General features: G+C 45.1%; 1 protein-coding gene across 1 annotated transcript in view; it reads right to left on the reverse strand.

The window, feature by feature from the left end:
- LOC131886704 (latrophilin Cirl-like) overlaps positions 1-11,718 on the reverse strand; it is a 49,032-nt gene extending 37,314 nt beyond the window's left edge. Inside the window, exon 1 of the mRNA XM_059235104.1 lies at positions 11,242-11,718. Coding sequence (XP_059091087.1) covers positions 11,242-11,353 — 112 coding nt within the window. The 5' untranslated portion in view covers positions 11,354-11,718. The remainder of the gene's footprint in view (positions 1-11,241) is intronic.
- Between the last annotated feature and the right edge of the window lie 604 nt (positions 11,719-12,322).

The raw sequence follows: 12,322 nt of genomic DNA on the forward strand, positions 1-12,322 counted from the left end.
AAAAGGGGAACCATCCATCGGCCATCCTCTAGCACCCCCAGAGCTCAACCCGATCCACACCAACCGACCACCGAAGCAAATCAAGCCAGATGATAAAGCAATCAAACGCCCTTAAAGGCTCGAAGCCTGGCCAACTGATCTTCTCCCTCGACTGCTTGCTCAGTTCGGAAGAATAGTTGTTAATGCACTTTCCTGATATTATAAATCTTCCATCCTGAGCCCTAAAAGGCGAGTTAGGGCGACTTGGGCGAATGGCAGAGAGCAAGAGCAGTAAGGGGAGAGATAGAGAGCTTCATCCTGGTTTTGATCCATTGCCGGACCCCCTGGCGGGTTCCAATGTATTGGCAATTTGCTATCGTCGGACGATCTAAATCTATAATTTGCTTCTATTTGAGATAACAGACAAAGTGCCCTGAACATGATGCATTAATTTAATTTTCACTCCGGATGCACCATCGTTACTCATGGTGTACGGTCGTCAGTGCAAAAATCAAGTTTCTCGCCTCGAACTGAATCCGGTTAGTTCACTTGGTTGGTTGCCGGGTTGGACTTGTTCAAATGAGTGCCAACATAAAACAATAAAAGGAGGATGCAAAGCCTTCTTCTGCCTGCCAGTCCATTACTAAATAAATGCAGCAGGACCCACCGAACCGACGGATGGAGAGCGTTTTTTTTCACCTAATTAAAAGAACTGCCTTCATAAAAGGGACCGCTCAATCCCACCAAATTTCTTCTTCAAGGGTCTCTTAGTCACATCATCTCTCACCACAGTGTCGAGAACAAGTACCCCCTTGGCCCTCTCCAGAATATGGCACTGCATGTACCACCCTGTCAAGTGAATCCAGTGGGTCTACACACAGTCCATCGTACAACAGAGAGAGCTAACCGAGGAAGATGTGTAAAGCCCCTTTTCCATCCAGCTCTGTTCTCGTTCTCCTCGGCTTCGCTTGATCTGCTGGTGGCTGCAATTCAAGATCTGGAGAGTCATTTTATGGCTCTTCAAATGGCATTATATTTCCAAGGCGACAGCGGCGTTGACGGGATGGACGATCTGTAGAGGAGATGAGAGAGAGAGAGAAAGAAGAAAGAAGAAGAAAGAAGGGAACCTTTGGTGGTGGCCAAGACGAACCAACTAAAGAGCCAGAAACGAGCAGCAAAGCTCGAACACAGTCCATCTCCTCGAGATCTGACGAAGACTTATTCCCTCGTTGAAAAGACCGTCGACGTCGTGGATGTCGTCCAAGTATCACGGAGGCTGCCTTTGGCTCTCAGGGCTCTTTCCTCAGGATTTGGACTGAATTTCTCCAGATTCAAGAGGAGACTCGCCAACATATTGAATTCCAGCCAGCCCTTTCTCGTCCATACACGTCAAGTTCGATCAAGAGATTGAATAAAACAGGAGCTAAAGGCTCAAGATGGTGGGATATGCCAATGCATATTGCACTCGTCTCTTATGTCATTGCCCACTTCCATCCAGGATGTAAAGGCAACCGTGTCCGTGGAATCTGTGTTTTAACTTCTCCTTAATCTTTCTTCGAAAGGGAACGAGATTTGGGCGACTGATATCGTTTGCTTTTTCTCCCAATATTACCCGACCACGATGTCCAATCTATGGCTGCCGCCAAGGTCTGAGATAAGCCCTGGAGCTCTCCAATGGTCACCACCTCTTCCACCAAACTACCAAACTACCACCAGCCAAGATCAACCACCGAAACCTAACCAGCCAGGCAAACCAAGCAAACCAAAGAGATGTTACTTGATCCTCAAGCGTAAAAACAATGGAACGAGAGCTAGAGAGAGAAGAAAAAATGAGAGGCGACAGACCATTAAATACAAATGTGTGAGAGTTGATAGAGTGAGTGGTGCCCCCCACTCACTCACTGAACGTATATTGGTTGATGCTGCCAATGAGAGAGAGAGAGAGAGAGCTGGAGGAAGGCCAATGCCAATCACGATCGAAAATGACTGGCCTTAGGGAAGACAATTTGGTGTCTCGGGAATCAATTTTGTCACCTCCTCGTCCCAATTTTCCATCCAAGTCAAACTCAGTCTGCATGCAAATTCACAGGGACAATAAAAGACTTGCACCTCGATTTCAAAGAGAGAAAGAGGAGATCGGTCAAATCCTCTCCCTTACACACACACACACTCTCTCTCTCTCTCACACATACATACACAGAGTCTAGAGTCTCTCTATTTGTGTACGCACTCTTTAACAGTGAAAAGAGCCCCCAAGTGGATTTGATCCTCTCTCAGCTCCTCTTAAGCACGTCCCTAACCTCTGTGACACATGAATGCAGTCAGAAATCCACGGCAAGAAACAAGACTCGCTTCCGTCGAAACGCCAGGAAGCCATAACTCCGCTCATTCACCCAAAGTAAAAGAAATAAGAGAGAGAGAGAGAGAGGGAAAAAAGATTACCCACTGTTCTGCTACACGAAGAGCATAAGAGCAGACCTTCTCTTCAGCCGTCGTGCCCTCTGGCTGGCATGGCCTCATAAAAGTTTGTCAAAGCAGGTTACGGCGCATGATATCATGAAATCTCAGATGTATTAGCATTGGCAGACAGTTGCTACTCCTCAAGGAGCCCACCTTCTTCAAGCACCTCAATATTGAATGATATTGGAGCGGGTGGCTCATCATGAGACTCCGAACAGACCGGGCTATGGTGACATGGAAAATTAACTAGATCAGGATCTCTTGATCAAACTCCAACAACTCTCGCTCCTTCATTGCCTCACGTCCTTTAGAACAAGAGGTTTTTTTCCCCTTCTTCCTTGATTATTCGCTTTCACTTGTCGCAACAATCGGGAGGAAAAAACCGCTTTAAAGGTGACGGCGAGTAGTCATACAGAAGAACAATAAATACTGTGATGTCAAGGGGGTCGAGTTATTTTCTAGATTTGAATGCCAGTCTCAGTCCAATAGAACAATCAAAACCAGCGCATCTAATCGAAGCTAAAACGCCCGAGGCGGTTCTACGAACCCATGAATCTCTCCGGTAGAAGATCAAGCACCCAATTTAGGTCATTGAAAGTAGTCTCATTGATAACTGAATGCAATAGATGGCCGACCAGTACGAGCTTTTCTTGCCAATGGCCAAGGCTCCATCGGGCATTCAATTCACAAGTGGCAGGCATCGCACTCACTTCAATGAGATGAAACAATAATATATCGGTGCCGAACGGGGGGGCCTCAAGCCCTTCTTCAACCAACCATTGAATGACACTTTTGAAGCCGTGGAATTTCTTTTTAACCGCTTCATCTTTGAGTGGAGTCGAATTGGCTTTGGTGTAATACAACTGGATGGATGGAGGCAAGGTAAGATTGAACTATCCACCTATTCAGTTGAGGAGGATGAGCTACTCCGTGGTAACACCATCGTGGTCGTCTTTTCATACTCTTCGCCTCCATCATCGTCGCCATGGTCGTCGTCATCATCATCAAAGGGTCGATGAAACTTTTTTATGGACCTCCTCATCTTCCCTCCACACTCGTGTGGTCATGTGCCATCTCAACTAACTAAATAACAATTCCGGATAGATTTCATGGCGACACTGCCAAACGTCAGTGCATCCCAAAGCGTTAAGTTATTCGCTCTTGGCCGAAATTCCTCCAAAGCCGAGAGGTGTGAGACCTCCCGGAGAATATTTCATTTAATCTGCCATCATCTCCATTCTTCAGTGCTTTTCTATTGGAGCTATTTACTCTTTAATAGGTAGTTGCACTCACTCACTCACTAAGAACCTGGCTCTTTCTCTCGGTTTTTTGAACGGACCGAATGTTTTTCATCGGATGAGTGTATCAAAGGTGGTTGCAGCACTTGGTGATGGTGCAAGTTGAAAAGCATTCCTTGTAACCTCTTTTCTATTGGCACCAACTCACTTCCACACCCTCGAGTCCATCATGCACGTACCATGGCGATCTGTCAGAGGTAGCTTGTGGGTTTTTACCTTCTTTGGGACTGAAGTGAACCAAATTTGACCCAGAATTATCGGCGATTGTCCCGCATTTCAAGAGCGAACTCGCCTTTTACTCTTCTCAAAGGCCATCATTTTCAGCTTAGCCGATTATCAATCAAGATCTTTTTGTTTATGCAACTTAGTGATCAGAGAGCGAAGATTCTTTGGGGGACAAAAGAGAGTCAGTCGTCCTCGTGGGATTCAACTATGGCACTAATTCGAATGCCACGACTATTTTCCACTTCTTCTTGATCTTAGAGGTCCCCAATTACAGTTGAGAGTAAATTTACTGTCCATTGGTTGGGGTAGTGGCGAACGAGACGTAGACGAACAAGTTGTCAATAGGGTTTGAAGGAAGCCATTATTCTTCAAATGAGAGCCACTGGCTCAAAAGACATCTTCACACCGTCTCGGTCCCTCAACAGAATCCACACAAAAAGAGGGGTGAGTATCGTCATTCATGTCTCCAGACCCGAACGGGGAATATTTCCTAAAATTCCACAAATCTTTTTCGCTCTTATTAGGCAGTTCTTTGGCAGTATTGGCATTTATCAATTCTTGAGAAAAAAGGCCAAGGTCTATTAGATCATGGCCGAAGAGAATTGGGTGCGAAAGGATGCGCTTCAATCACTGTCGAAAAAGTTCCTGCCCAAAGACACACGAAAGGCAGAAGATTCTCTTGTGAGCTTCTTCAAGCAAGCTCTCCATTGGTTCGGTAGCAACTAGTAATGGGTGTTGGTGTTGGGAGATGGTTGGGAGGTTCGAAGAAAAAAATCTTAATTACTTTGATCGATTAGTGCACAAATTGACTTGCACTCCTCCATCTTCTTTTGAGCACAAAAGAATGAAGAAAAAATGGGCGAGAGAATGAAAGATGGAATTCTACGGTTTCGAAGTTTTTCAGGTGAATTGATGAGGGTAATTACGGAGAAAATTACCGGGATCAACAACCTAACATCCAAAGCATGTGTCTGTGTGTGTGTGTGTGTGTGAGCGTTTTTTTTATGGCGAACTTGTTTAAGTTCGATATTTTTGACTTTTTGTTAGTCTTGTGTCTGTTTCAGGATCTCTCCCTCAACGAGGTCCTCGCTTCCCTTCTCCGACAGGATATCTTAAACTTGGCACACTAATAAATATTGTGACAGATAAGACTAACGATGTGGGGACCACCAAACTATTTCAAGGCTTTTAGTTAGAACATTAACAATCTCCTTTGATTCTCCTTGTCCAACGACAAACCATCATCCCACCAATCCATCTCGGGGAGCTTTTTGAGGAGATCTCAAAGTGTGATACCCCGTCTCCAAGAACGTTAAATTGAAACATTTTGCCTGTCTCCATCGCGGTTGAGCAGTCCCGTAAAAGCCTTCTTCTCCTCCATCTCGCTGCTTTTTGGCCAACTGTCACTCGACCAATCTTCAAATTGTCACATGGGCAACAAAATGTTGCCTGATACGTATAAGCACACGCAAGAAGGACTCCTCTCGGCCAAGCACTCCGACCTCCTCAATTCAGGGTTAGACTAGAAGTTGTTGCAGTTGTTATATAGTAGTAGTATTGGTAGGTAGTAAGAGGGTCCTTCTCCACCACAGGTTGATGACCAGCTTGAACACACTTGCCGTGACTCGGTTGCGACATCAAATTAGGACTGGGGAGCATTTTCAGTCTGATCTTGAAGAATGATCTGAACGTTTTAATCTGAGACTACTGAGAGAGCCGAGAGCCCTTCTTGGTCTGGGGACGAAAGTCTGATCGAAAAATCCGAATTTGAGACCATTTCCCAGAGATTTGGGGAGAGATTCCCAAACGACCTTTTTTCCCGTCTCCAACCAATATTTTAATGAGGAACAAAACATGTGAATGTAAGAGCGGGATATCATCGTTCAAGTCATAAGCTTCTTGTCATTCCAATCTCAGAATAGGTGACTTGAGAGATTTGTTCCGCCAATTTGATATCATGACTCGTGGAAATTCCCGAGTTGTTCTTAAAAAAGGAGCTTCATTTCCCCCCAATTTATTGAGCCCTTCGACCGAGGAGCAATGTAAGATTAACAAGAAATGTTTTGATTTACGGGCAACAACTCGGAGAACAAGGTCGGAAACATATCACGTTGCCAACATGGTTTCTTACGCGTATCCCTTCACGGATTTTTCCGAAATTGCTCCATTGAACACATGTTTCAAACGCGTGTTAAGCAATAAGATCCATCGTCATGAATCCCTATCCTGCCATTGACAGCATTCTCGTCATTTTGCAACCTCCTTTTCATTTGATGGATTGACCTCCTCGATCCACAAAAGCCACTCTCCTTAATCACCTTCATATTCGGAACAGCCATTAATATAGACCATCTTTCATGCCATCCATGCTATCCCAGGGTCCGTAACATCTCGACGAGAATGTCAGTGTCACAGAGCATACATGTACAGCTAACTAAGTACTCATCACACATGAGCGTAAGTTGGAACAAAAAAAGTAGCCGCCGTTCACTTGCTCCCTCCGCCTCTTCGCCTCTTTGCCCATGAACCCAAGTTAAGGGCTCAGGAGAGACCACTTCAAAGCTCAGCCATTCACATAGTTCTCTGTATGTTGTAGCACATGTAGGTATACCTCACCCACAAAGATTGAACGGACTCAGTGGAAGTGGTAGTACAAAAAATAATGAATTTTGGTGTTACACATTGCACCCAGAATCTACCATGAGGCGTTTGGAGTGTTGAACTCGGATGGTTGTGACTTTGGGGTTGAGGCGAGTGAGTTTGAAAAAAAATTGGTGTGTTGGTTGAACCGACGTGAGGGCAGCTGCAAAGCAGGCAATCAGTGAACGAACCACTCACCACTCACTGTCCTATCCGAGGGTGGCTGGCTTTTTCTTCTTACCGCTATTAACATTTCGAGGGGTGCCAAAAAGGGATGCAGTTGGAAGTTGGAAGTTGGAACCAAGTTCAATGCTATTATTGGACGGAACGGGTCTGGAAACTGTCCAAGGTTCCTTTGGCTGCGCGAGTGAACTTCATTTCAGAGGTGTCAATTAGGCGAATGCGTGAGTTGTGATTAAAATCCAATCGGTATCTTCGTGTACGGAAAGTTTTGTCAAGGGACGAACAATTGGGTTGGGCTTAATAAAGAAAATATGCTGTCAAACCTTTTGGAGCTCGAGAATCGTGTCACCCTTTTAAAGTTGAAGAGACCCTTTTTCAATCATTCAATTGAGCGCCAAGAGCAACGGGAAAGGATTAATCCAACCATGACTGGTTTTGGACGCTCATGGCAAAGTGTGCATCATTACTGACTAGATCCCTGATATTACGCTTCTGTTAACACGCAAGATCGATTGCTGAATGAGCTCGGAATAATCATCCAACTAGGGAGTGAAAAAAAACGCATTGAGTGCAAAATGTGTGAAAACACAATTAGCACTCGTGCAAAATTGAACGACTTCTACGTAGCTTAATGAAATATTAATTCGCCTCGACCCAACCAACTTTCCTCCAACGAAAAGCTCTTCTTTTTTTCGATCCAACTTGATATTGATATTACCCGGCATTGTTCGGAGGGAAACTTTCTGATGGCCCCAAAGCGTCTTTTGTGGTTTAAGTGAGGTGATCTTTGAATGTTTTTGTTCCGAGTTTCTCCAGACATATTAGATCCGTGTCTCGGCTATGTAAACCTGTCAATCCAACGGGGTCGAAATTCCCCAAAACTTCTGACAGACCCCGATCCATCAGACAAGCCCATCACCTTCGATCTCGGGTAGATCCACCGGCATGTCATCCACTGGATAGAGTGCGTGTATGAGGTGGGCGTCTGCCTTGGAGTGAGTTTTAGGAGTACTTTACCAATCAGGAAGCCATTAAACATTAAAAATAGGTCTCTTCAGGCACATTATTTGTGCAGGGTGCATTAAACCAATAGGGCTAGGCTATGCCTACTTGCGCCAAGTAGTCGTGTACAACCATACAATTATTCACCTACACATTCACGATTGTTGGATGTATGTTGTCATGGGATCATTAATCCTGTCTATGCACCCTACAATAATAATAATAATACTACAGTAAGTGTGAAATATACTCTGCCAGATTGAGAAGGAACCTTGTTTTGTGCTTGCAATCTCCCAGCTCAGGTATTGGGCTAATGGTTATTTGATACTCGGCTTCTCTCTTCCTCCATTATAAACATTGGTGCTCTTATTCGGCCTCGAGAATAAGCTAACACCAGCCTTGTAGTCCAAGTCCAAGGATCTACAACAAGAACAATTCCTAGAGTGGCGTTTCATTCTCTACGTACAGTACAGTAGAAGACCAATGGCATTGACAAACTGATATTGCTCCATTTCTCTGGGATCCAAAGGCTCGAGGAACACGGTCCGTGCCAGAGAAGTATTACTGAGTAGAGCTATAACACAAGATTCGAGGATTGTGTGATTTGTTTCAGCAGCTCGGGGTTCGCCAAAAGAACACCATAATGCTTTCTGGATTTCCAGTAAAATATTGCCATGTTTATGACAAGGAAAATATCGCTCGAGTCGAAAGTGCACCCATCCATATACACTTACTATAGACGCGAATCGGGACCTCGGGAGCTCCTCAAGGAGGCTGGTCTATTTAGACTGAATAATGGTTGGAGGGTTTGGTCTTTTCATTGGCACATTGCCGATGTTTGAGCAAGGATTATGTGTTGGGAGAATGGAAGTAAATCACTGAATCCTAAATTGGGCCTCCGCCGTCTGCACATACAATCACCTCAGATAGCGGTTGGGCAAGTGCGAACCTTCGAAAATCGACTTCCGCCCTAAACGCTCGGCTATGGGGCACATGAGATTGCTACAATTTGGTCCAATCATAATTGGGCTGGGTGCAATATTGGCTCGAGAATAAATCATCCTTTAAGAGCGGCGATGCCATCACACAGTCCCGGACATTCAAGCTTAAGCCTGGAGGTCATGAACATGGCAAAACTATCAAAATCGCGATGCTCAACAGATGAGGCAGGATGCGAGATTCGTTTTGTTCGCGGAAGCTACGCAGTTGTCAGCCTAAAGAGCGAGCGAGTATCAAGGAGACAAAATATAATTATTTTCTCCCCTCTCTCTCGCTCTCCCTAGAACCCTCCATGTGATCCCAAATTTCCCCCCACCAGGAAGAAAGGTCTCCAAGTGTGAGAGAGATGATGAAAAAAGGTTGTGTCTCCTCGTAGCCAAACGCATTCACTCACATATTGGATGTAACCTACTGCAGTTGAGTGCCCTCTCATGTGATATAATACAGAACAAATTAGAGTTTCTTCCCCTTCGTCAAGTGAGCCTCCCCGATGACCAAACCCAACAACCAGAGGGTGGTGAGCAATGTATATTGTAGTACATGTCGCTGTCTGGCGCATTCAAGACATCCAAAGCCTATATCAATGTTATTTCGACCAATTCCCCCTGCATCCCCCTTTCAGCAATGCCATATTACGCTACTAATCGCCCAACATTTTCTCAGATCCCTCTACCCCTTCAAAAAATAATTTCCCTCCTAGGATGGGAGGAAATCCTACATGTACGAGAGTAGTTGACCATATTTATCTGTCGGTGAATGTGAGAATACTGTTTTCCTACTATGTGGGAGTACGGAGGGGAGAGGACCTTTACAATGGGTCTGTTATTTATCGTTTCTAAAATACCATTGTTTGCCACAAGAGCAGATGCTCCTCTTCACTTGTGCACAATCTCCATATTTGTTTTCAGATTTGTGTGCAGGGTCCAAGCCGCTCGCTCCGATGGGAGGGTGTGAGTAAGCGCTAAACTTTGGTTTTAACAAAATACTCTCCCTCCTTTCATGTAGTAACAACCCCTCGACACGAAAAGTTTTCTTTGCTCTTTTGAAAGAAGCCAGGAATAGTACGCTCGTCTTTTCTCACCCCTGTGCGAAAAAAAGCACTTTCTCGATTCTGGTCAACCTCAAATGGATGGAAGACATTCTGCTGGGTTCCAATCAATTTTGGAGGCAAATTTCAGGGTGTCGTCTTTTCGTCCATGGAGAGCACCACTAGAGTAGGGGGATGAGAGTGTCGGATATTGCCGGCCATGGGGGTGAAAATAAGCAGTTACTTCTGGCAATGCACGATACACACCCTTGGAATTGCATGGAACATGTCATATCCACGAGAGAAGTGGTGCTGGGAGGTAAATTGAAAAATAAATATATACTTGGGTATCGTTGGGGTTACACATAGGAAGGCAAGGAGTAAGGCGGAGGAAATATTTTCCGATCGCATTGAGCATTTGTGCTACATACATTTGCAGAAACAACTTCGCCATTCAGAGAGAACCGAGGCGAGGAACAACAAAGGATTTTCAGGCCCATAGGTACGCGCATGCAGCAAGCACGAGTTCAAGAAACAAGTGGGGTCATTCTATTGAAAAGCCCGAGAGTCGTAAATCGGGTTCAAGTTTTCTGTGCAAGCATTCCATGAATTTGAAATATGAACTTCTTTGAAGGTAGAAGTCGTTCATCAATAACGATTTGCAGCCGTTGAAGCACGCTGAAGGAAATACTCAAGGGAAATGAAAGTGGCACTTTTTAGGTAGCTAGCCGGGTTACGCCTGGAAGCTCAAAGGACAGTTTGATTGATTCAATAACATTGTGAAGCCCAAACTCATACGCGGATGACAGGCCCACAATTGATCTTGATCGGAAATATGCCTTTCACAAGGTTCTCATGCCTCAAAAACACGTCACGGACCCGTTGGAGTGGCAATGGCGTCGACGACGACCGTGTCGCACGAACTCGAGTGAGCCTTCGCTCGCGTTTCTAAAAACAATTTCAGCCTCTCAAAATACCCATTTCTCATCGGCTTTGAAAAATTATTGCAGATACTACTTCTGTACTACGGCTTCCCTGTACTAGTCCTATTGACATGGGCATACAATGGCAAGAGAAATTGGATTAGGCATGACAAGGAGGAAAATCATGTCCGTTGGTTGGTTGCACTCCTCGCGAACCTGGAACCTCAAACTACACGGAGCACGCATTCTGTCAGACCATTGATAACGCTACCACGACAGCAATTTGATTGTATGTGCACATCGTGAGGCATGGAAGTAAATCTCACTAGCCTTATGTTTGTTCTTGGGTTCGATCCGCCCAGGGACTATGATTATTGGCCATAATTCAATTTTGTAATGAGTCCGGGCCAAGTTGGAGAGCAATCCCATGACCCTCAAAGGATCGGCCATCGGCCGACCAGAGTGGAAGTCTGGATTGCAATTTTTGACAGTCTGGCAGTCTTACCTTCAGGGAAAGGGCCGGGGAAGGCGAAGCCGTGGGTTGTGGTGATAAAGGTCGATACGACAAGGAAGAGATTGACACTGCACATGATGATGAGGTTGTTGCACCGTTTCATTTCCAAAACGATCAAGATCTTTTCAAGATTCCTTTCATGTTCGCGTTCACGGTGAGCTCTGGGGGTGCTCTCCTTTCAGCATAGAAAAGAGTCATGTAGGCTCATCAGATCCAGGTTCAAGATCCCACTGATTGAATTCGTAAAGGATTTCTCTTTAAACTTAACTTCGACAGGCCAAAAAGAGTCACGAAGAACAATAACACTCAGCTTCTGTCTCGGGAACACTCGTGGATGAACTGAAGCCTCTGAATCACGTTTGCTCTGTACCGGAACATCAATAACAAACCTAGCGCGCCCGCTTTCAGCCTGACCAGGCCAGTCTCGAGAGCGCGCTCTCCCCAGTCCGAACCGTCGGTGCGTCCCTATAAACGCACTAGTGAATGGTCGACATCCCCGAGCGAGTTTGGACATTATTGGGAATATCAGGGCGAGATGAAGCACCCAACCACCGAGGGAAGAGGAGCAAACCCATGAGGAATATCTCCTCACTCAGGGCAAAAGGTGAGGGCAACGCCAACCATGAGAAGTAATACAATGAAGATGAAGAGTTGCGGTGGTTGGTGATTGCTTCTTATATCTCTAGGTGCTCTGGGTGCTCTGGGTGCTGGCTGTATGGCTGTATACAACCACCAACTTCTCGACCACGACCAATGTTTCTTCCAGCCAATTTGAATTTGAAAAAGCAACCAAAAAACGACTCCACCAGTTGCAAGTGCGAGAATTAGTATTGTTGGAGGAAATCCGAAGACAATATATCTGAGACAAGAACCCCTGTCAGTACTTGGCCTACAATTTTTGAAGGACTTAAGTTGAAGAGCTGATTGTGTTTCCTTTTGGGAGCCTGAACTCTGAGCCTTTTTTGGGTGGGTGAGATTAAGTTTCACGATGCATAAAAACAATTGTAAGGGACCCATAAGGATTATCCTGGTAAGTTGAGTGGGTAAAGGAAAGGAAATGTGGATGATAATC

This window comes from Tigriopus californicus, chromosome 9 (genome assembly GCF_007210705.1).
Source record: "Tigriopus californicus strain San Diego chromosome 9, Tcal_SD_v2.1, whole genome shotgun sequence".
NCBI classification, from domain to species: Eukaryota; Metazoa; Arthropoda; class Copepoda; order Harpacticoida; family Harpacticidae; genus Tigriopus; species Tigriopus californicus.